This window comes from Ahaetulla prasina, chromosome 8 (genome assembly GCF_028640845.1).
Source record: "Ahaetulla prasina isolate Xishuangbanna chromosome 8, ASM2864084v1, whole genome shotgun sequence".
Taxonomy (NCBI): domain Eukaryota; kingdom Metazoa; phylum Chordata; class Lepidosauria; order Squamata; family Colubridae; genus Ahaetulla; species Ahaetulla prasina.
In genome coordinates, this window is record NC_080546.1 from 34,232,931 (window position 1) to 34,257,425 (window position 24,495).

General features: G+C 33.9%; 1 protein-coding gene across 1 annotated transcript in view; it reads right to left on the reverse strand.

Moving 5' to 3' along the window:
- Positions 1 to 4,893: 4,893 nt before the first annotated feature.
- ARHGAP10 (Rho GTPase activating protein 10) overlaps positions 4,894 to 24,495 on the reverse strand; it is a 115,002-nt gene continuing 95,400 nt past the window's right edge. Inside the window, exons 20-23 of the mRNA XM_058192773.1 lie at positions 23,586 to 23,724; positions 18,478 to 18,609; positions 16,395 to 16,474; positions 4,894 to 5,781 (exon numbers count right to left, since the gene is read on the reverse strand). Coding sequence (XP_058048756.1) covers positions 5,693 to 5,781; positions 16,395 to 16,474; positions 18,478 to 18,609; positions 23,586 to 23,724 — 440 coding nt within the window. The 3' untranslated portion in view covers positions 4,894 to 5,692. The remainder of the gene's footprint in view (positions 5,782 to 16,394; positions 16,475 to 18,477; positions 18,610 to 23,585; positions 23,725 to 24,495) is intronic.

Sequence of the window (24,495 nt, forward strand, 5' to 3'; positions counted from 1 at the left end):
CCTAAGAGGGATGTATGCTGGTGCTAAAAGCAGTGACATATGGTCTGATTGTCCCAAATGTGGTAATTGTATAACCTTATAGCCGTGTTTAATGTTGGTATATACTTTGTCCAATAGGTTTGCTCCTCTAGTAGCACACCTAACAGGCTGATAGAATTTAGGGAGCACTGCTTTTAAAATACATAGTATGCATGTCAAACATGATTCAAAAGTAGTGCTTTAGAAACTGTACAAGCACAGCACCTTTCTACTATTGACAAAAGAAGACAAAAGCATGGTGGGTTCTTTTTTTTCTTCAGATTTCCATGCAAGGTGAAAAAATAAGATATGGCTGCTGTTCTTGCTCCAAATTGTATTTATAGCATAGTCTTAGTGTGCTGATGCCCAAAATTCCAAAGAAGACAGTGATCCACTCTATATGGAAAATTATCATTATCTTCTTAATAAACATTTTGCCATCAACTATGTTATAGTCAAGACTTGGTTTTGAAAGCTACACAAAGTTATGTGTACATACAGTAGTGGCCAAAATTGTGGAAACCTTTGGGTAAAGTGTATTTTCTAAAACTAGCTAATAACATCACTTTTTTTTTGGGAGTAGTACCATAAAATTATATATGAATGGAGAGATAATTTAATCAAGAATGTAATGCTATAATTTTTATGAAGGATTTGCTATTAGTTACAGTATAAAGAAGAAAAGTGAAACATGTAGAAAAAATGAGATATTCAAAAATTATCATGTCAGTTAATACTTAGTTGGGTAGCCTTTAGCATGAATTACAGCCTTACAACGTCTTCCCATGGAGTGAACCAAGTCTTTTAGTTCTGCAGCTGTTATAATGTGAAACCAAGATTGAATAATTGGGTTTTATTGCTGGGTCGCTTCTGACTAACAAGTTTCTTTAGGGGCTCCATAGATTTTCAATTGGGTTAAGGTCTGGGCTATTCCCAGGCCATTTCAGCAGTGGAATATGATTATCTTGAAACTCAAAAAAAAAAATGGTGTTATTAGCCATCAAACCTAAAGAATACACTTTTCCCAAATGGTTTCCACAATTTTGGACTAGGTACTATATACCTAGGAAAATGCACACTTCAATTTGTAATAATTAGGTCCTATGTATGCATTATCTCAGAGGCAAAAGATGCAGTAAAAGTCAGTTCTGAAACAATTTAAGCAAACAAAATGAAAACTGCTGCTTAGGTTCATTGAACAGCATTTCACAAATCAGCCACAAGATTCTCTCAATGTAATCTCAGAATCAGCATTTTTCAACTGAGCAGTACAGTTCTGGCTGAAAATCACTAAGAATTTACTGATCATGCAACGTACGATCAGTTGAAATACACATTGGTAGAAACCATTATTCAAGAATATAACATTAATATTTCCAATGTTTCAATTTCCTGTCCTCAAAATCCTACTACTTCCAAATATTTTTCTTTACAAAGTGATACATTTAAATGATATCATTACCTAAAATGTGGAAATTTATATTATAGTGAACAGTATAATATTTTTTTCATATATTATTGTTAAAAAGCCCAAACTAGCTATGAGTAATAAACACAACCTTATTACAGAAAGATGCAGTTGTCTGAATTTTTCATCTTTTGTTCGGAAAATCTGGCAACAGAAGATTTACGAGAAACAGCTACATGAAACAGAATTAAGGGGTCACCATCCATTCAGTTCCTTTACATTATCCTTAGGACTTAAAAACTTCTTGGTTAAACATGAAAAAAAAGTCCTGAATTTCACCAACTGATTGGAAACTTGTAAAAACTGTTTCTGAAGATAGTAAAGAAAAAGTTCTCAAATCAATAGTAAGTTACAATTTATATTGTAAATATAAATGTATATGTATAATGTATAATGTAAATATAAATGTAAATGTATAATGTATAATGTAAATATAAATGTAAATGTATATATACATCGAGACAATGACGAATCCGCATATAGATGAGAGGTCGAACGACTAGCCTTGTGGTGCAACCAAAACAATCTGGAACTGAACACACTCAAAACCGTAGAAATGGTGGTAGACTTTAGGAAAAACCCTTCCATACTTCCACCTTTCACAATACTTGACAACCAGTATCAACCTTCAAATTTCTGGGTTCTATCATATCGCAAGATCTCAAATGGATAGCTAACATCAAAAACATCATTAAAAAAGGACAACAAAGAATGTTCTTTCTGCGCCAACTCAGTAAGCTCAAACTGCCCAAGGAGCTGCTGATCCAATTCTACAGAGGAATTATTGAGTCTGTCATTTGCACCTCTATAACTGTCTGGTTCGGTTCTGCAACCCAACAAGAAAAACACAGACTTCAGAGGATAATTAGAACTGCAGAAAAAATAATTGCTACCAACCTGCCTTCCATTGGGGACCTGTATACTGCACGAATCAAGAAGAGGGCCGTGAAAATATTTGCAGATCCCTCGCATCCTGGACATAAACTGTTTCAACTCCTACCCTCAAAACGACACTATAGAGCACTGCACACCAGAACAACTAGACACAAGAACAGTTTTTTCCCGAAGGCCATCACTCTGCTAAACAAATAATTCCCTCAACACTGTCAGACTATTTACTGAATCTGCACTACTATTAATCGTTTCATAGCTCCCATCACCAATCTCTTCCCACTTATGACTGTATGATTATAACTTGTTGCTGGCAATCCTTATGATTTATATTGATATATTGATCATCAATTGTGTTGTAAATGTTGTACCTTGATGAACGTATCTTTTCTTTTATGTACACTGAGAGCATATGCACCAAGACAAATTCCTTGTGTGTCCAATCACACTTGGCCAATAAATTCTATTCTAATTCTAATTCTAATTCTAATACTTCATTTTAATCAATGGTTCTCAGGGGTTCTCAGGGGATCATAAAAAAATTGGCAACCCTGATTAAGTTATATTTTAATGAATCCTTAATGAAGAGAAGCTGACCCAATCTCTGCATGGTACAAAGTTATACATGATACATTTGTGTGTAGTTGATTACACAGAATAAAACAGTGAGTACTGCAGGACAGAACTTTCAACTACCCATCAACATAATCTAGAACAGGGGTAGTCAACCTTTTTATACCTACCACCCACTTTTGTATCTCTATTAGTAGTAAAATTTTCTAACCGCCCACCGGTTCCACAATAATACACCGTGTATCGTCGTCTGCACGTACCTCTCGTACATCGTGGCTTGGGTTTGGGAGGTGCCGGCTACCAGCTCTGCTTGTCTGTTATAGCTGGCTGGTGTGGGGGGAGATGCGTGAGCTATTCTGGGATGAGGCTCTTTTGTTTGCAGTTGCACTATAGCGCCATTTAGTTTCACTTACATAATGTGAATTAAACTTATGCACAGGCGATACAAATAGTATATTTTCAGAAATTTAAATTGTCACAGGGAATTTTATGAAAACCTAATGAAAATGTTTTTAAATAATGCTATGATTTTTTTAAAAAAAGTCAATTAAATTAAAAAAAAGGGAAGTGCTTCAGTATCCGACAAATCCCCTATCGTCCACCATGAAAGCTGGAACGCCAACTAGTGGGCGGTAGGGACCAGGTTGATTACCACTGATCTAGAAGGTAATATCCAGTCATAAAAGAAATTGAAACTACATTGAGGATGGATATTTCAATAAGATAGTATATCTGACATATATCCTCAAATTGACTGTAAATTACTATGAAAGGTTCTTCAAGTACCTTCACATTTTCCAGATTTCATTATAATTGAAAATCTATAGGTGTTCTCAAACATGCAATGCATGTAGGAAATCCTAAGAAAATTTCTGAGCTACAAAAATTCTACGAGGAATTTCAGAGAAACAAACCGAAAAATTAAAGTTGTCTACATCTGAAAAATGTTTTTCCTGTTGAAGGAAGTGTCACAAAGTGCTGACTGAAAAAAACATCCAAACTTCTGCACCTACCATAATCAGTATTCATTGTCCTTGAATTTGTAAAAAGATGTATATATAGTAAGCCTGTGTTTAAATTTTCAGTAAAATACTACCTTAACTTTGTATCCTGTATAAGTTATATCAACTTTTGTCCACCTAGTTGTTAATCAAAACATGCAGTGTTGCCTAAGCTTTTGCATTCAACAGTATATACACATTTCAACCAATCAAACAGAATAGAGCTGGAAGGTCTTTTGGTCCAGCTCCCTGCTCAAGCAGGAGACTCTATACTATTTCAGGCAGGTGACTGTCCAGTCTTGTTTTAAAAACCTCCAGTGACCCACAACTTCTGAAGGCAAGCTGTTCCACTGGTTAATTGTTCTCCCTGTTAGGCAGTTTCTCCTCAATTCCAGGTTGCTTCTCTCCTTGATTAGTTTCCATCCGTTGTTTCTTGTCTTGCCCTCTGTGTTTTGGAAAATAAATTGACCCCCCTCTTCTTTGTGGCAGCCCCTCAAATACTGGAATACTTTAATTTAGTGGAAGGAGTTTTCTAATATTGAGACCTATTCAGCGCTACAATTCCATTATTCTCTAATAGTTGAGACTAAGCACCTGAACCACTCCAGACCCTGCTAATCCCCATTATCCTTGATATTCATTGCCTGAGGCAAATAATAGTGAAAATACAGCAACAACTAGGTAGGCCAGGTTTCCCCATCTCAGTTCTACTGGAAGAATTTGCAAAGGTGGGAAAAGAGAAAACATCCTTGCCATGAATTCTTCCATATGGTTTTGTTTTGGATTGAAAACTTTAATAGCCTTCTTTTGAACATGAACGAAAGATTGGAATAGTACATCCATAAAAAAAAACCTTAAGTGTATAGAAGAAGCACTTCAGGGAGACTGCTAATTTAGCTCCTTGACATGCTACTTTTCAGTGAGCATTTAAGTGAAACTACATAATTTATATCGATTTATTTTCATACTTTGGACATTTGAAAATTACATTTGATTCATCCATTCTGTAGATTTTAAATGCATTCTTTTTTCCCCAGCTGATTTATTCGTTTTCCAACTAAGGGCATTCACAATTAATACACTGGATCCAGCCTGGTGAGTACTCAGATGGAGTCCTTCAGAGATTAGATTGGAGATTACAGAAGAAATTAAAAAATGAAATCCCCAAAAGGCAACAGCAAACCACTTCCATACTGCTGCTAAATAAGTTACATGGCTGCATTCCTGAAGTCATCTGGACTTGTGCTCAGCTTGAAGAACTTTGCCTTTTTTAGATCAACTACAACCTTCTCAATGAATTGGCCAAATGAATCTTCTCCAACAGTTTTGGTTTGTAGTATTTGCAAAGAAGTTATTCAAGTCCACTTTCCAAAGTTTTATACCTCTCAAATTCAAAATACAAAAGCAGATTAAACAGTTTTATGATCTTTTTAAACTGGTATTTGGATAACAATTTAAACGGTTTTTTGATTCAAGTTCTTACAAACATGCAAACATACAAATAACTCTAAATCTTTACAAAGTATTATTTATAAAATTAAATTTTTTTCTCTTGCTCTCTTTCTCTCCTACTCCATATAAAATTACATGCAACTGCACTGTTAAATCTTTATACAGATTAAGAGATTAATCTCAATTTTTTACTGATTAAAAGTTTCTGAAGCCAAGAAAAGCAATATACAATGTCTATCTGTCTATAGCCATGGATACCATGTACACCTTCCAAGCATTCAGAAGAAAACTAAAGAAACTGGACATAGTTTTGTGGAATGAGTCCTCTCTTCCCATTTAGAGTGCCTTCTAACCAGCCAGGTTCTCGGGAAAGATGCACTGAAGAACATAAAAAAAAGAAAAGAAAAAAGCATGTTAATTGGGTTAATCCATATTTATAAACCTTTTCCAAAATTGTTCAACCAATATTTCACATAAACAAATTAAAAACCAATCTTTGAATTTCCATTTTCCAGGACACTAATTAATGATAAACATGAGAGATAGGGACATATGGTTGAACTTCTATAAGAGGAGTACCGTGTAAGTCTATGGTAACAAAAAATTAAGAGGAAGAAGTTAATATTTTCCAACTAATACAGTTTGTTTTATTAAAAGGGCATAAACTTCTATAATACTCAGCTCATTTTATCAGATGCAGTGTGAACCTGAAGCAGATTCTTGCAACAAATATGAAAGGAGATAGCACCACAATCCCAAAGGTCTACTTCCTATCTGGTCTACACCAGCAACACCATCACCAAAAAAATACATGTACAAGATTGAAGGAATCTATACATACTCTCCATCATATTTGATATATTCAATCATCTGCAAACAATGTATCTTCTTGGTTTTGTGTAGAACAAACTGAACAAATTTTCCTCAAAGAATTAATGAACAACAGTTTGACACCAGGTCTCCAAATGAGGTCAAAGTAGTATTGGAAACTGTTTTGGAAAAGCAGGATTAAGTCCACCACTTAGCAAGAAACTGCTGAACTTGCATATATTGAAAGTTTTTGGCAATCTCAGAACATCTCAATAAACACAATGAGTCCTAAACATATTACTATTATTAATAAGTAATCTGTTAGACAGATGTAATCTGTTTTACATGCCATAACCCTAATCTCCAATCTTTTTCCTCATCAGGGTTTTACCCAATTTAAATCTTACATCTGTCTATTTAGCCATTCTGATGAAATGAGCTTCAATTTATGAAAGCTTATGCATTTTAATAAAATGTATTTGTCAAAAACAGAGAAACCAGATAGCTTATAACTAAAAGTCTTTAAAGCAACAGAAATATTCAGAATCAGTAGTATTTTCTGACTTTACAGATCTAAATGGGAAGATAAAAATCAGCGGGCCTAACAATACTATTGCAATATTTTAGAACACTTTGATATTGGAGCACTTATACTGTATTAGTTTGAAAAGTCTAATGATTGCCACTGGACCCTTTTGCTTCTGAAGTATTCACTGCATCTCTGAGAGAGATTTGGAGCATGACTCAAATTTTCCAGTTATATTTAAGATATTAAAGCTAAGTTATTAAAAGACTTGAAAAAGACAACAGTTCAAGCACTTTAAATATCCAGCAAAAATGAATTATAAATGAAATGTCTCAGAGGAAGCTATTGAGCACTTTTTTCTTCCACTTTGCAAAGTGGAACAGATTCTCTTTTCAGAATCAAATATAATAAGAATAAACTATAATGGTATATAGTGGTAGCAGACTGACTTGTAACTGCTTAAAGAAAAGTAACTGATTTGTCTTGGGATTCTCTTCTTTGATGTCATTTTCAAATGCTAATACTGAATAAAGAAAGAATAATTTTCCTTTGGTATAATGACACTTACATTATATCATTGGTTGCAAAATCATAAATTGAATCTTTATATGGAATGTATCTTAAAAGAATTTAAAAATGCATAGCAATTGCACCAATCCTGAATAGCGGCGGTACCCAAATTCTGCCAGTTTGTTTCTTTGAACCCAAGTCCTGCCCTCAATCCAACCCTCCTGAACAATAATAACGGATAAATTAGCTAAAAGAGAATGAAGATGTTACCTGATTCTAGTCAAGATTTTCTTATATAAAATATGTTAAGGAAAGGAGAATGAATACAGGAGAGATTAAAAATAGAGTAGTATATGGAGGAAAAAGTGGACAGGAGAGAATCTTCCTTTATGGATGTGGTGATTCATGTCAGTCAGTAATTTAATGGTTATATTAAGTGGCTGTTATTGGCAGTATGTCAATTTGATGGATGCACTGTCAGATTGATATTTTAAGTTATTGGTAGAGCAATAGAAAAGATGCATTATTCTCTCAATTCTTCATTTACAGGCTTATTAAAGCATATGGAAGTTTAGTGACATGTATTAACTGGTTTTGTGGTATCTAAATGAATTTTAAATACATGGGCAGAGAGGCATCAAGAAAAGATGCAGTCCTTTTCTCAAGGACTGTTGAAGGACAAATGGTTTTACAGACTTGGTAAATATCAAAGCTTAATTAACAATTCTCTTTGATAGTAAAATATTCTACTTGAAATTATTAAAAATATATTCATTTCTGCAGCCACTTTATTTTTATCCCTGCCACTAAGGAATTTTTTGTCGGTAGAAGCAAAGATGTATCTTGGCTTCACTAATATTCAGGCTATGTCTGAGTCCTCTTGTGGCCAAGATAAATAATCTAGTTCATTGTCCTGCAAAACTGAATGATAGAAACACCACAGTTATCCTATGTGCAAATGATGCAGTGCTGTTATCTCAGACACAAAATGATCTAAAGCAAGATTTAGATGTTTAGCTGAGTATTGTAGTGCATGAGCATTTAAATGTAGTTATTCAAAAAACTCAGATACCCTGTAATTTCCCCTCATGAAAGCTATTGGAAGGACATTAAATTTGCCTAGGTTAGGCTCTTTGGATAATGTGATTTGGCTTAGATTTGACAGCTTGAACCTAAGATTTGCCAGTATGTACTAACTGAGCGCTCTAAAATTCTTGCTTGGTAGCACATTTTTAAGAATTTACAGATAATATGTCATGCTATTAATAAATGTCTCCCAAAATGCAGACAACTCTTGCATTATACAAACAATGCATTATTCGTATCTAGTGCACCAACAGTATTTTCAGCCAATGTATAGGCCCAACTTTTGTTCAGAACCTAATTGGAACCATATGGCTTTTCCACTCTTTAAAGGGTGCAATCTAAATTCTTAAATAAATTTCAAGTCCCACAATCTGTTCCAAATGTGGTCTTGTTCATGAGGCTGGTGGGATCAACATGGGAGCTTATATTTGGACATTCATCCTCTATTATTTGTTAAGTCGATTTCTTTTCTCATGAGCTTACTATTTCTGACTTTAAGTGTTGACTTTGTTTAATCCTGCCGTAGGACACTGCATGAAATACTGAAGTGCTATGTTCTTTTGCTTAATATAATCCTGAATATGGTATATGAAAGATGGTAGCTTTTAAACAACATGTCCAGGATTAGGAAGCCAATCAGACCTCACTGCCATACTCCAAGATGTCTTCTTAGATAGTCATTCGCCTTTTTCCAAGTTTGCCAAATCACATGATCCAAATTCAAAGAGTCAAACTTAGGCAAATTTAACATCCTCCCAACAGCTATTCCTGGGGGAAGTTGCAGGGTATCCCATCTGAAACAAAGATTTTGCCCCTGTATTGAAGGAGCTCCTGACCCATTTTGCTGTAATGCTTTCTTTATAAAGATGCCCAACTGCAGATAATAACTCTTTATCTGGCTAGATATACAGATTACCAGATCCTTTTATATATAACTGTTACTATCCAATTATTATGATTTTATTGCCATAAACGTGGCTACATTTTTTACTGTTAGCAAAATCTGTTATGTTTTGTCCATACTGGTTTAATTATTGAATTTTACTGTGGTTTTTACTTACTGTTTTGTAAGCTGTGTTTTTGTTTGTTTTTGCCTGATCAATGACTGTAATAAATTTTGTTTACTTCACCCATTATACTTTAATACCATAAGTACACAGATAGGAATAAAACTGTGGACTCCTATGAGCAACAGTTGTCTAGAACATAGGACATTAACGGCTTGGTTTTAAAAGTATTTCACACTCAAAAAGGATGCAGTGGTCCTTTTAAAAGGTAGTGGTTTCTATCTTGCCCTTCAGGCTTGATTCTTTTCACGGTATGAAGAAAATGTCAGAAGACCCAGACCATGTAAGAGAAACTACAGCATGCTCTTTGTTTTTCCTTTCACAATATAGAAAAGGCCATTCTATTGATATTCCACACAATTTATACTGAATGGGAATTACTGAAAGGATCTTTCCCATAGTTGATTCAATTCTGTTCAGGGGAAAAAGATATAGAATAACATACATGTAGATACAATGGCGTGGACAGATTTGTGAAAGAAAAGGAAAAGTCTTGGGATTGTGCTATTTTAATTCATCATTGTGCATTCACATTTTTTCTGCCTGGTCTATATTCGGAACCCTTTGGAGGTGATATTTTGATAAGAAAAATCACTGTACATATACAAAGTGTCATCCAACATTCATCTCACTTGCTTGAGTCTACTGAAGTACCATGATAATAATTCGGGCGCTAGAATAAGTTTTTTAAGGATTATTTTAATTTGTATATTGATATTGATGTTTTATATGCCTGTAAACCGCCCTGAGTCCTTTGGGAGATAGGGCGGTATATAAATTCGAATAATAAATAAATAAATAAATAAATAAATAAATGAAATCCAAGTATCTAACAGCATAAACACTTGCAAATGTTAAACTTAGGTGGACTATATGAATGCATGGCTGAATGAAGAACACAAGTTAAAAATGCATTTGGATGACAGTAAACTCCCCGGTCAGCATAAGAGGACAGGTGTTCATATTAAACAAGAACAGAAGAAAGAGGACATACCTAAGGCAGAATGATTAGGTTTGAATTGACTTTGTGATATCAATTAAATAATACAGAAAAAAAACTGTTACTGTTATAAAGTGTCTTTTTATGCCCACAGAAACATATTTGTCTTATCACTTACAATGTAATAGATTTTATCCATTTAGAGAAATGCTTTGATTATATTGTATTTCCATGATACTGGTAAGCAAATCCAGATACTGTCAGAAAAAAGCAAGCCCATCAGCATAAAAGGCAACAGGCACCCCTAACAAATGAAACACTTTTTCAAGATTAGATGACAAAGAAGTCTTGAAGATGGAAAGATATATCAAAGATGAAACCTTCAAAGAGGATTTACCCTGATATCTTTAACTGGATACAAAGAACCATGATGTCTCTGCAGAACTGAAAATAAGCAGATCAATTTAAAGCAAAGCTGTCCAATCCTCTCACAATTGAGACAAGAAAGGTGACCTTATCGAAGTCAAAGGGCTGAATGGTTTGAATAATATATTCAACAGAACAAAATAAACACTCCAAGTTGGGGCTGATAAAGTGATATATTAGCATATATTATACTGTTCCTTGAAAAACAGAATGTCTTGAAAAATGTTTGTATGTGCTGCCAAATACACCTTTAAGGAGAGGTAAAGGTTTTGGATTTAAGGGAAAAATTGAACTAGAAAACAATATACATTAGTGGGTAAGTATCAGGGGTGAAATCCAGCAGGTTCTGAAAGGTTCTGGAGAACCGGTAGCGGAAATTTTGAGCACTTCGGAGAACCAGTAGCAGAAATTTTGAGTAGTTTGGAGAACCGGCAAATATCACATCTGGCTGCCCCACAGTGGAGTGGAAATGGGGATTTTGCAATATACTTCCCCCAAAAGTGGGGAGGGAATGGGGATTTTGCAGTATCCTTCCCCTGCCATGGCTAAGCCACGGCAGGCTAAGCCACGGCCACCAAGCCACGGCCACAGAACTGGTAATAAAAAAAATTGGATTTCACCACTGGTAAGTATAGACATGGCATGGATCTAAGCTATCTGAAGAGCATACTCACTTCAATGTGATTGGCTGTGTCACTTGCTTCAGTGAAAGAATCCTACTCGGAATCCTGTCTGCCAAAGAATTTTGGTTGAAGGGGTTGAGAAGAACTTTTCTGCTGTGGTCCCTGCTCTCTGGAATATTCTCCTGCTGGAATAGAGGTTGGCCTCCACACTTCTGGTCTTCCAGAACCACCTTAAAACCTGGCTTTGCCTGCTGACCTGGGGCCCTGATAGAGGTGGTCTATGCTGGGACTGGCTGAGAAGGTACAGAAAAGATCGCCATCTGTCCTCCCCTTACCTGCCCTCTTGGTTTTTAGTTTATTATTTAATCTTACTTTTTGTACTTTTTAAAAACCTTTTTATCACTTTGCAAGCCACCCAGAGTTAGTGCAACAATGAGATGTGTAGCATATAAATTTAATAAATAATAAATAGGTAGGTAACCTATTTAGTTTTCAAAATTGTTTCTAAACACAGGAAAGAACCCATTTCCTACTTTTGGCTTTCCAAGAAGTTGGGCTGCAATGATACAATCTATCTCTGTCTTAAGTAATTGCCAGATAAAAAACAAGCCATGTGGACAAGGAATAAATTAGACCACCATGCTAAAAGAAAGCCTGATGCCACAAGCGTGTGCTAAATCCTATCAGACTGACTCTCAAAAGGCTCAAAAATGGCCCTTGGTAATCTTTGAAGCACAAGCTTTCTTTTTATTCAGCAATGTAGTTCTGGTAACACAGGAAAACATAACATAGCTTATCCTAGGCTATTAAGGTCTTGCATAAAAACTTCACGTGACATTTGGAAAGTCTCTTTGCTTCTGAATCTCATTTGTGACAGCTATCTATTCCTGAAGGCATTGCTGAAGTAGCTTGAATCAAAGGTTGAAAGTTTTTGGTGTAATTTTAATGATGTGGAAACAAATCCAAGGATGCAAACTCCCGTTTTCCAAAGGGATAATTTAAACAGGGCCTTAAAATGCATTTCCCTTTCTTCTTTTGAGGAAGACACACAAGGTCTGACATGCCTAGAAGCATTCTGTTAAATTCCTGCTTTGTGAACCACATGTTTCAACAACAATTTTATACATAGATTTGACTACAGGAGTTTCAACTCACATGCCAAGAAACCACACCTTTAAACTAAACTTGCTTTTAAGAGAGCTCTTTGAAGCAACTAAATACATATTTAATTCCTCTTTTATTACTTTTGATTCAGATGCAATCTGTCTATAAGGTAATTTTTGACAAGACGCAACTATAGCATCTCTGTTTTCTTAATGGTAAACAGAGTAAGAACAGAAGAGAACAGAAGGAACAATAATAGAAAAAACTATTTTTTAATCTTCTATAAGCAAAAATAATACAGTGTGCGGCAAAATAACTAAATGAACTTCACTTATTTCAGCCACAGGGTGGATGCGTATTTCTGTTTTAAATATGTTTTTTTTTTCTCTGCTCCCTTTTCTCAGTTCATGCAGAAAAACAGATCATTTCCAAAAAATTTTTAATCCGCCTTAACTTGTTTAAAAAAATGTAAATACTTTGCCAAGTCTTAGGATGATGAAAAGATTAAGTTCATGAGAAACTTTTCTTATTTCTATTTTTGAGGTAAAAGAATAATGCCCAGTAGGAAGTCAGGAACCATATTTGGAGATATGGGGAGATACTGACTCAAAACAATTTCCTGGGAGATAAATGATAGTAGATGCTTTTAAAAATGGCCAATGTTACAGAGAATCTGAGACCACCAAAACAAAAACAAAATTAGCCTCATGTTTCCACCATTTCCTTAGCCAAAACCATAGTATCATCATGGGACTTCAGCTGACTCAGCAAACAGCAACCCATGAACTCAATCAGGAATGGGAAAATCTATTACCTTAGAGTAGGCGCCCACTTTGAGCAGAAAATGATTCTGAGATATAATACTTAGGGCACTGATATAATGTAACAGATATTGGGTGAGTATGGTTAGTTACAAAACATTCTTTTATCAGAAAGAATTTTTCTCCCCTTAATGCTCACTACTACCTTGCCTTTTTTTCTCATTAGAAAGTTATCAATGTGCTATAGCTTGCATTCAAGATTTTACTTTTTTTTAAAAAAAAGAGGCATGCTAACAGTTCATGTGTAATTCATTACTGTTTTTGCTGCTATCCACCAGTTAACAACTGCCAAAAAGGGAGTTAGGTCTACAGATATAGAAGTGTTAACTTTCTTTTGTATTTGAGCCAATTGCCATCTTTTCTGGCAGAGGACAAGTATAACGAAGGCATGTAGCTTCTTTGAAAAAAAATGCATCATAATGTATAATTGCCCTCTGTTACAGAAGCACCTTCTTCAGTTGCAAGCTGAATGATGTAAGTTGCAAATGCCACCTTTAAGACAATGGTTGAACATTAGAATTAAATGAAGAGTTGCTGCTTGTGGTTAATAAATCAAGTCATCCTGGATGTTTGTTTTCTCTTGTGAAATGTTTTGCATACTTTTCTTCTTGCAACACAAAAAATAAAATCTTCTATGACAAAATAAAAGCAGAACTACCACACAGGACATTCTTATTGCTTCTGGGATAAATACTAAGTCAGCTCAGGGCTGACTTAGAAACATAAGTTGACTTTAAACTTAGATGAAATGCTATTTTGATTGATTGATTTAAAACATTTATATAGCTGCGAAACACTCTCCCTCTCTCTGTCCCTGCCCCTCTCTCTCACACACACAAAAGCATGTATAAAAATAAACAAGATATAATAAACCCTGTAAAACCAACAAGTCACAAGAGTAACACATTCAATTGGGGGACACGAGTTATTTCACACTTTACAGGATATCAACGTCTCGATCCACAGCCTGAAGGACCATCTAGGTTTTCAAGGCCTTTGTAAAGACTGGCAAGGTCAAAACTAGCCAATTTCAGGGGGTTACACTGTTCCACATGACAGGTACCACAATGGAGGAGGCATGCCATGTGGGTCCCATCAGATTATACTGTTTCATAAAGGAGACCTGGATCATGTCTCCTCTGTAGCATATGGGACAAGGCAAGAAATAACTGGAGACGGTTCTGCAAATGTTATTGAAATGAAATTAGTTAAACCAACTAACCAACCATATCTTGGAATACAAAATTATTGTATGTATATATGTATGTATGTATGTATATACATATACATATACATACACACATACACACACACACACACACACACACACACACACACTAGACTTTCCTATATTTATGAAAGCCTGGGATGTGTATTTTTTTGAAGGTAACCACATTTTTGCTCATACCTTTGCTCTAATAAAGCTACAGCATCTATAAAAAATATATTACTTTAGATTGACCTAAAGATCTTCTATATTACTATCATGAACCCACTCCTTGTCTATAAAGATTCTCAATGATCTATTTTAGCACTCAAAGAGTGCTAACAACCAGACTAACTGCAAGGAATATAAATCCTTCCATTCTCTACCATTCAGCAAGAACTGAAGAAGCTTATTGGATAAGAAGTAGTATTAGATCTTCAAGAAAAAACAAAGTTCAGTTGACTTTTGAAAAAGCACCTTCAGGACAATCTATTACTTCTTGCTTAATATTGTGCAATAATCAATTTATTCCCTTTCATAGTACCTGAAAATCACTTTATGGTTAATACCTGCTTTCTTGTTCTGAATAAGATTAACATAGGAAAACAATTATTTTGAAAAGTTGTCAGGGTTGAAAAGGGTATCCTGTTTTGGTTCCATTTTTTTCTCTACTTAAATACAAGATATTTCTTTCATTCTATGAAAGAGTGGGGTTTGAGAGGTATAACTCAATGTTGTATAAAAGGAATCCTAGGTTAGCATGTACTTATCACAACAAGAGGTAACTTGGAGTTGACAGAAAATATTAGAACTACAAGACTGCCAATGAGCAAATGTAGAATTGGCCTTGGAAACTGGGAAGGGAGTAATGAACCATTAAGGGAAAAATATAACAACTCAGCTCTGAGAACATGGAAAGCATGAGAAAGAAACTCCTAAAACAATCAATGTAATAAAATAATTTAAATAAAATAATAAAAGAAATAATTCCTAAATTTATTTGATTTCAAATAAGCTCCTTGATTTAGTTCAAAATAATATAGCTTTATATTTTCTGTCATTTTATCTTATAACTATAATGTGCATTCCTGAAATCCAGGAGTTCTGTTTCTTGACCTTATCTCCCTCAAGGGCCAACAGAGATTTTCTTTAATCTGGTTTCTAACATTCAACATGACTGTATTTGTACGTTTATAGTCTATGTAGTATGAGCTCAACAGTTTCCCAAACCTAGTTCTTACTCAGTTCTTACATATTATTTAATGTAGCCCTATTTATTGAATGAATATTGATTTTTTAAATGTACTTTTGTATCTTCAAAAATGTAGTTCATTTTTACCAAGATTCACTAAACCTTCCCCAGATTAGTATCCTACAGATTTGTTGCTTCAGAAGCTCTCAGAATTTCCATTTCAGTGTGGCTATTGATTAGAAATCTAGGGATTAAGATGGCTTGATTACAAAAAACTGCTGTGGGTTGAAAGGAAATGCAAATAGAAAAACTGCATCCTTACACTGTATTTTTACAATGTAGCAACAAAATAAGAGGTAAAACCATGGCTAATATGGATCTCCAATTAAATTCTTCATATTGCTCAAGTTCTACTTTGATCCACAGAATCAGTTGCATGAAAAAATTCCTTATGTTCCCTTAAATGTTCAAATAAGATTAAATCCAAGCTGTGCACAGATTGTCTTAATGCGATTTTTTTTTTAAGCTTCATCAGACATTGGCTCAGGAATACATATGCTTACAATGGATGCTGCATGTATTGCGGCAGACACCATTTAAGGAGACCATGTGATATTTACATGTCACCTTTCTAAAAGATGTGCTTATTTGTAGGATTATAAAAGTGACAACTACTTACCATCTTCAAAAACTGCACCAGTTTGAAAAGACAGCTCAGAACTATGCTCTGCTTCACATGGATATACTGCCCTGGCTTTTCTATTGACAATGTTGGAAAAAAAAGTTGCACAATTATTTACAGGTCCTCAATTTTATGTGACAATAAAAGGAAATAATACTGACTCTAGTTATACAAGAAAAGAGCCATTGTCGGTGTGTATGTGTGTATTTATCTACAAAAACAATAATCAGCAGTTAATGCAGAAGATGCAAGACCAGAGCAAGAAGAAAACTATGGTTCATGGACTTCATCTATCTATGAATGCATTTCTTGCTCTGCTGAAATTGTCAGTGCATTTTCTGTCTGCTAATCAATAATCCTGTTTGTTTCAAGTGTCATTTGAAACATGAAATGCTGCTGTCTCAATTGATGGTGTTAATTTTTTTTATTCAGGAGAGGATTAATGTTTTGGGAGGCTTCACTCATGCGATGCACATCTTTCAGCGTTATTCATCCATTTTCTTTTATGGATTTGCTCATAATTAGCTTTCCCTGAAGCAAATTATGAAGTATGCAGGAGCCTGTTTACTGAATGTTACTAAAATTATTTCTACATCTTAGTTGGCATAGTTGCAGTTGCGTAGTTTTTGGATACTATCTGTAGCTAAAAATCAAATTTGTATTAAAGATTGATTAGGATATACTCACTGTAGCACTTGACACATTAAATAAAAATAATATTTTGGCTGTTAAGCATGAAGAAACTGAAAGCCTTTATTATCATTTTCTCTCAAAATTATAACTGTCATATTTATATTTATAAATATGAATATATATATATATATATATATATATATATATATATATATATATATATATATATATATATATAGTTATAACTATTCATATTTATATGAATATTTAAAAAATCATCCTAGTACTTGCAAAAGGAAAGTTTAAACGAATAGATTTTTCTCATTAAAAATATGAAGTCACTATAGGTAGTGCTCACTTAACAACCACTGTTCCAACTTGCAACAGCACTGAACTGCTGTGGTAATTAGGACTGGTTCTTGAGGTTTCAGCTGGTGCAGTTCTTGTATGGTCATGTGATCACAATCTGGGTAATTGGCACCCACCTCTTGATTACAACACTGCAATATCCTATGTCACACAATCATGATTTGCAACATTCCCTGCCAGTTTTCCACAAAGTCAATGGGAAAGCTGGCTGGAGGTCAGAAGTCGCAATCACTTAATTTCCTTGCAGTCCTTGTTTAATAATGGTAACTGAGGACTGCTGTAACTGCTGTCACTAAGCAGCAGGGTCAAGTGACATCTGCATTTATTACCACATCATTTAGTACAGAAAATTCCAGTCCTAATTACCATGATTAAGTGTAGATTAAAGCTCACTATTGAAGGACTAATGAAGACGTATTATACTATTCAATTTTTACATTGTTTTACATTTCAGCAATTATCTCAAAATCAAACATCTTTCATTCCAACTATGGAATTTAAAATGCAACATTTTGAAATCCTTAACAACATTTGGTAAAATTTATTTGATCTCATTGTCTTTCTCTGGTAACAAAAGTTATGTGAGGCTTCCTTATTTTTATCTATAAGAAAGAATGACTTCTTTTTTTTGTAAAATATTCCATTATCTTAATTTCCCATTCTCAAATGAGACTGTTATAAAATTCAGTATTCTCACCCTCCTTGCTCACTACGGGGCATGACTTCAATTTTTTTTTTTTTACTAAGACATGATTGATCAGAGGGTTTTTCAGTGGCTGGAAAATTACAAGCGAATTATAGTCTTAAATGTATTATTGTATCCTGAGAGAGAGAAAAAAACTAGTTCAATGTGACCAGAATTGAACCTTGTCCTTAAAGCCTATGCCTTCCTCCCCACCCCACAGTTTCAATATTCTGCTTTATATCATGAATGGAAACATATTATGACAGTAAACAGTTTAACTATCAAAGAATAATTATATCTATGCTAATTGTTAGAACAGAAAAGAACAATCCTGTTTTGGTTATGTAATAAGAGATAAATTACAGTGAAAATAAATTAGTATTCCAGTATTACCTTCCAACTGGTCTCTCAGTTTCTGTAGCAGAGGACGGAAATAAAAATGATAGGTTTGTTGTGACTGGACTTTGTGCTGTAGTTGATTTTAGATTTATCCAGGAAACCATTGGTGAATGAACCTCACTGGATCTGAAATAATTTGATGAGAATAATTAATGATTTTAATGCAACATCTAGTTAGTTCTGAGATCTGTAAAATCAATGATATTATTAACTTTAGTCACGATAATATGTGTTTTAAACATATATCAAACATCTTTTAGATTGTCTTTATGAAATATTCAACCTCGTTAGGCTAGTAAGAAAAGTTTGCTTCCAGATATATATGAGAAGTTCAGGAAAAAGTCAAGATGGCAAGTGAGCACTCAAGCTTTTCATTTTATTTAATTATTTTTATTCTATTTTATTTTTATTTTACTTCTTATGAAATGTTCATAGTTAACAATAAGCCAAAGAAAACCATTTTTTAAAAAAAAGTATCGTGAAAACTTTTTTTGTAAAGAGTCTGCTGTCAAATATTTATTAGAAAAAAATACCCCCATTTCTCTTTTAAAATAGAAGATTGAGATTCAGCAATTTAAAAAAGTAAATTAAGTTTCTATATTTAGCTTATGAAATGGTAATTCATGAAAGATAAATATTACAGTAAGGTAAAGTATTGAACAGCAATATGGTAGCTTTTATGAAAAAATAGTAATTAAGGATGAATGTGGAAAATTATTAAAGAAGAAATATTTGCTGGTCATTTTTCTTTACAAGGAAAGAATTATTATAAGATATAATTCCATTTCTAAAAGGACAATTTGGAAATTTGACAAAATTAAATTAAACATGGGGAAAAATTAAATACGGGGGAAAAAAACTTTATTGGATATTATCTGACTTGTTGCTAAAGTAACCTTGCTAAATAGAATTCCTTTATCTCAAGAATCAGTGAACAAGGAAAGCAGGAGACAGAGGCCAAGGAAAGATTTTATACCAACTTTTGGGCAAGTCTATTTTGTTCCATAGTATATCTGTATACTATGTCTATGCATAATCTGTCTTTGTTTACAGGAGGCACACAATTCCATGATTCTATTAAAACTGAATAAAGGAACAAAGATGGAAATGTTTCTTGTATGTAAAGTATTTTACACTGAGTGGGACCATATGCTGTTAAATACAAACAGAAACAGGAAGATAATTACTTTTCTTTAGCCAATATTACTTGGGTAATAATTGGATTTTATATTTTAAGGGCAGTGGCTATTTATTTTGATTAAAGAGGAAATTAAGACAGACAAGGTCCATTACATACAAAAATCAAAATATGCAAGTACCTACAGTATGATCATTGCAATAGCATGTTGTTGATAACTTCCAGGTATATTTTGTACCTATTTCTTAATCTATTTAAGCATAGAGATGGATGGATGGACTACAGACAGAAAGACAGATAAACAGACTAAATAGCACAAAAATAGTATACAACTAATCTGCAGCAAATCCAGTTATGGACTTTCTTACCCATAAAACACATTAAAACATTATAAGGGCAAGGAATAATTAAAAAACAAATATAAAATTAATATAAAGTTGATATATATTATTATTGGGTATTCTTCCCAAGAAGTATGAAAAAGTTAAGCATTTGAATTTTGTTAAAAAAATAAATATGCAATTATTTATTTTACCTAGTTATGCATTTATTTATCATCGTTCTCATCGTTCCCATCACCAATCTCTTTCCACTTATGACTGTATGACTGTAACTTTGTTGCTGGCAATCCTTATGATTTATATTGATATATTGACCATCATTTGTGTTGTAAATGTTGTACCTTGATGAAGGTATCTTTTCTTTTATGTACACTGAGAGCATATGCACCAAGACAAATTCCTTGTGCGTCCAATCACACTTGGCCAATAAAGAATTCTATTCTATTCTATTCTATTTTATTCTCTTTAGCACAGCAAACTACTGATCACTGATTTTTCCAATCTTCATATCTTAAGTTTCAACTTAATTGGGGAAAGGGCATATATCAAGAATTAAAAAACTGCTCTTCAGTAATGAAAGAAAAAAGACATGGAAATACTTGAGGCATACTTCAAAGGGCAATAATGGGGTTTTGAAACATGTACTTTTAACAACAATATATAGGTTTTACAACTTTTACAAAATATTTTTTTTTTATTCAAGGCCATTGAGTCAGTGCCATCTGAGGACGTTTCCATGATTATTTGGCCATCATGACATGGTAGAGCACTGTTTCCTTCCCCCAAAAAGTTGTACCTAAAAACTAGCTTCAGCACAATTATTAACTAGCATTAATAAAAATAAAAAAGGAAATAAAGCGTTGTAATGATAATGTAATAATAATTTCTTTTAAAAAATGGGTTTTTCACTTTCTGGTAAGACAGAAGTGCTGATGGTAAACAAGAAATTGGAATAGAGGGACTGAGGTTCAGCCTGATTTTGAAAGAGTTGTACATCTGGAAACAGCAGGCTGAGTCTGGAAATTTGACTTGATTCCAGTTGTCATTGAACTCAAGGTGGGCACCCTTGCAAAATTCTTTTTTTGAGCTGGTAGCTCAACATTGGTAATGCTTAGTCATGCTAACATCCTTTTTTGGTTAACGTTATAGACCCCAAAAGGGATTATGTTTGAAAAGTATATGAAAGTTATAATTGGTGTAAAATGTGAAAATAAGTTTGTGATTGAACAATCCTAGGATGACTGATCTAAGATCACTAGCTACTATAATTCTAGGAGCTGATATTGAGCTTTAAAGTGCTACCAGGCTTAGGGCATGCCAAATTAAAGGACTCCCCCTCCTGTTAGAAGCCTGAACCATGTTAAATTGTCCAGAAAGTACCCTGTTGAATGTTCCCCTTCTGGACAAGACCATCATTTCTCCACTATGTTGAAGATAGACCAATTCTGTTCTCCCAAGATAGGGCATGGATCCTCTGCATGTAAAAGATTCTGTAAGCATGTGTCTCTTCTATCAAATATAGACTTTTACACATTTTATGGCTAATTTATTTTTTTTCAAATTGTGTTTATAGTTTATATCCTGGTTTTATTTAAAAACGTTGTTAGCCACATTGGTATTTTTTTTAGAAAAAATTTAATATATTCCTTGACTTTCATCAGTACTGAGTTGAGTTGCATCAACTTTCAAGTCTGTGGCAATGACACCCTAAACAATATTATGTACTGTATGCTAGCTCACTTTTGCACGCTTTATAGCAGGGGTCTCCAACCTTGGCAACTTTAAGCCTGGCAGATTTTAACTTCCAGAATTTCCCAGCCAGCTTTGCTTTGCTGGGTGGGGAATTCTGAGAGCTGAAATCCTCCAGGCTTAAAGTTGCCAAGGTTGGAGACCCTTGCTTTATAGTACAGATCCTCTTTCCATTCAAGTATATGAAACTTGAATTAAGCCACACTGTACAGATCATTGATGTCTTTAATCTCTTTTTTTTCCTTCTAACATTATTTGTGTCATTAATTTGGTGCATTATCTTATACTACCCAACTTTTAATCATATGGCATCTTCCAATTTTTACCTTTAAATTTAAACATTAAAATATGCTGAAATTTGAATTATTACTGAAGTTCAAGTGTCCAAATATTTAGTATACTGAATATTATATACTGTATGTTGAATAATATACTGAATATTATTGAATAAAATATTTACATGTTTTAATTAAGATCTCATAATATACTATATTAAATACATAGATGTCACTTGTGTTATTTTGAATGACATGAACACATGTCAACCGAAATCTGTATATGATATGAGACAAAAAGTTATATAGGAAATTTGTCAAGTATGAATTACACTGACTATGGCGGAAGGAGGAGAATGCTTTTAGAAGGCCTAAAAGCATAATCAGATGAGATCTTTATCGTAAAATTTTAATAAGCAACGAGTTTAGGCAGGCTTTCTTCTGGGTGTTCTGAATGGCAGTAAAAGGTTCACTCCTTTTAAAAGTGAATTGCACTTTTCATGTAAATCTTAACCCAGAATAGAATCTTACCCTGGGCTGCACTATAAAAAAGTCTATGTAACTGCACAGTCTTCAATCTTTCACTGTGGCTGTCAGTGTGATTCCATATTTTTCTTTTTCAAATGATTGCACACAGAGGTGAATTTTTAGATTAAATATTACTGGGTGCAGGAAGAAAAAAAACATTGCTCTGCAGGCAATGCTTTTTTCCCCTAAAAGCTTCATGTTAATCTCAAAAATACATTGTGCTTCTCTGTACTTTCTAAAATATGAACATCCTAACAAAATTTCCTAAATGCAAATTATTAGTAATCAAAATGTTAATGGGACAAAAATTCATGTGAAAACCTGTGGATTAATTAGGAATCAGATTGAACTATTGAAAGGAACATAAATCGTGGGGATTGCATGGATATGTCCATAAAGTTTTCTTGGAAATAATATGGAAGTGATTACCTTAACCTTTTTTTGGGGGGGTGGGGAGTAGAAAAGAATTGTACACTATAGTCCATAATTCTGGATTTTCTGGTGGTCTCTTCTACATGAATTTAACAGGAATAATCCTACTTAGCTTTTCTAAAACCAGCAAGTCCATATAGCTGCTATCTCCTGTTGTGACAATTAGGAATAAACCACTTAAGGTATTTAATATATTGCTGAGGGACAGGGGGACTGGACTGAATTGACACACAGAACCTTCATTTCTTCTGTGGTCTGCCAAAGAGAGGAGGAATTATGAAGTAAAAATCTAACTTTAAAGGGCTCCCCTCTATGCAAGAACAAATCTCTAAAATAGCCCAATATAATTTTAGCTACTGTTGACTATCTATGTGTTTAAAATGTTTGTAATTTTGTAACTGAATTAAATGTTTTAAAAGACATCTTGAAGAGACTCTATGCAATCAAGAATTTGCAATATCATTTTTAATAATTAAATCTAAAGAAATTAGCTAAACTCTGTTGTATTGAACCTGAAGAGGAACTTAGAAAATTGCTTTCCACATTTCTAGTACTTACAAATACTTTAATACAGACATCTGTACCTTGTAAGTCTTTTTGTACAGCAGATAGGCTTTCAAGCAAAAAAGATGTACTTACGGATTGCCACTGTCCGTTATGAGATTATTTTTCTCTGTGTCTTGAGGGCTGGTAGGAGCAGCGGTTGTGGGAGACTGAGAAGACAGGGAATCCATGCTGCCTGAGCGTGTGTATTCTTTGGCAGGGCTAAGATTGTCACCTGAAAAATAAATATTATTTAACTGCTTCCATTTTTAAAATGTAGCATAGTTATAAATATGCAAAATATAAGCCACCTAATATTTCTCTAAAATCTGACTTTTGTGAAAAATGCATTAAGTCATTTGAACTATATTAACTTGCAAGCCCATTTAAGATAAATTTCTGTTGCTAAGCAAAACAGTTGTTAAAAGAGATTTGTCTCATTTTATGACCTTTCTTGCCACAGTTGGTAAGTGCAGTTGTTAAGTTAGTAACTGCAGTTGTTAAGTTAACACTGCAGTTGTTAAGTTAGTAACTTGGTTGTTAAGTGAATCTTCTCTATTGATTTTGCTTGTCAGAGGTTGCAAAACATGACCCCAGGACACCTCAACCATCATAAATACATACCAGTTGCCAAGTGTCCGAATTCTGATCACATGACTATGGGACTGTTGCAACGGTTGTAAGTGTAAAAAATGGTCATAAGTCACTTTTTTCAGTGCTGTTGTAACTTTGAATGGTCACTAAATGAATGGCTGTAAGTTGAGGACTACCTCTTTTAAAGAATCTATGGAACTGCTACACACTGGAAGTGAAAAAGAATCATGTATACACTTTTAATCCATAACCTTTGTTCTTTAAAATTATCACTAGCGGACATCCAGCCATTTATACACTCATTTTAATATCCAAAATTATCTTAACTTCAGGCTTAGCAACATGCTTTTACTTGATTATTTTCCTCTTGACAATTATCACTAGAATGTACAAATTGGCTGCATTAATTTAA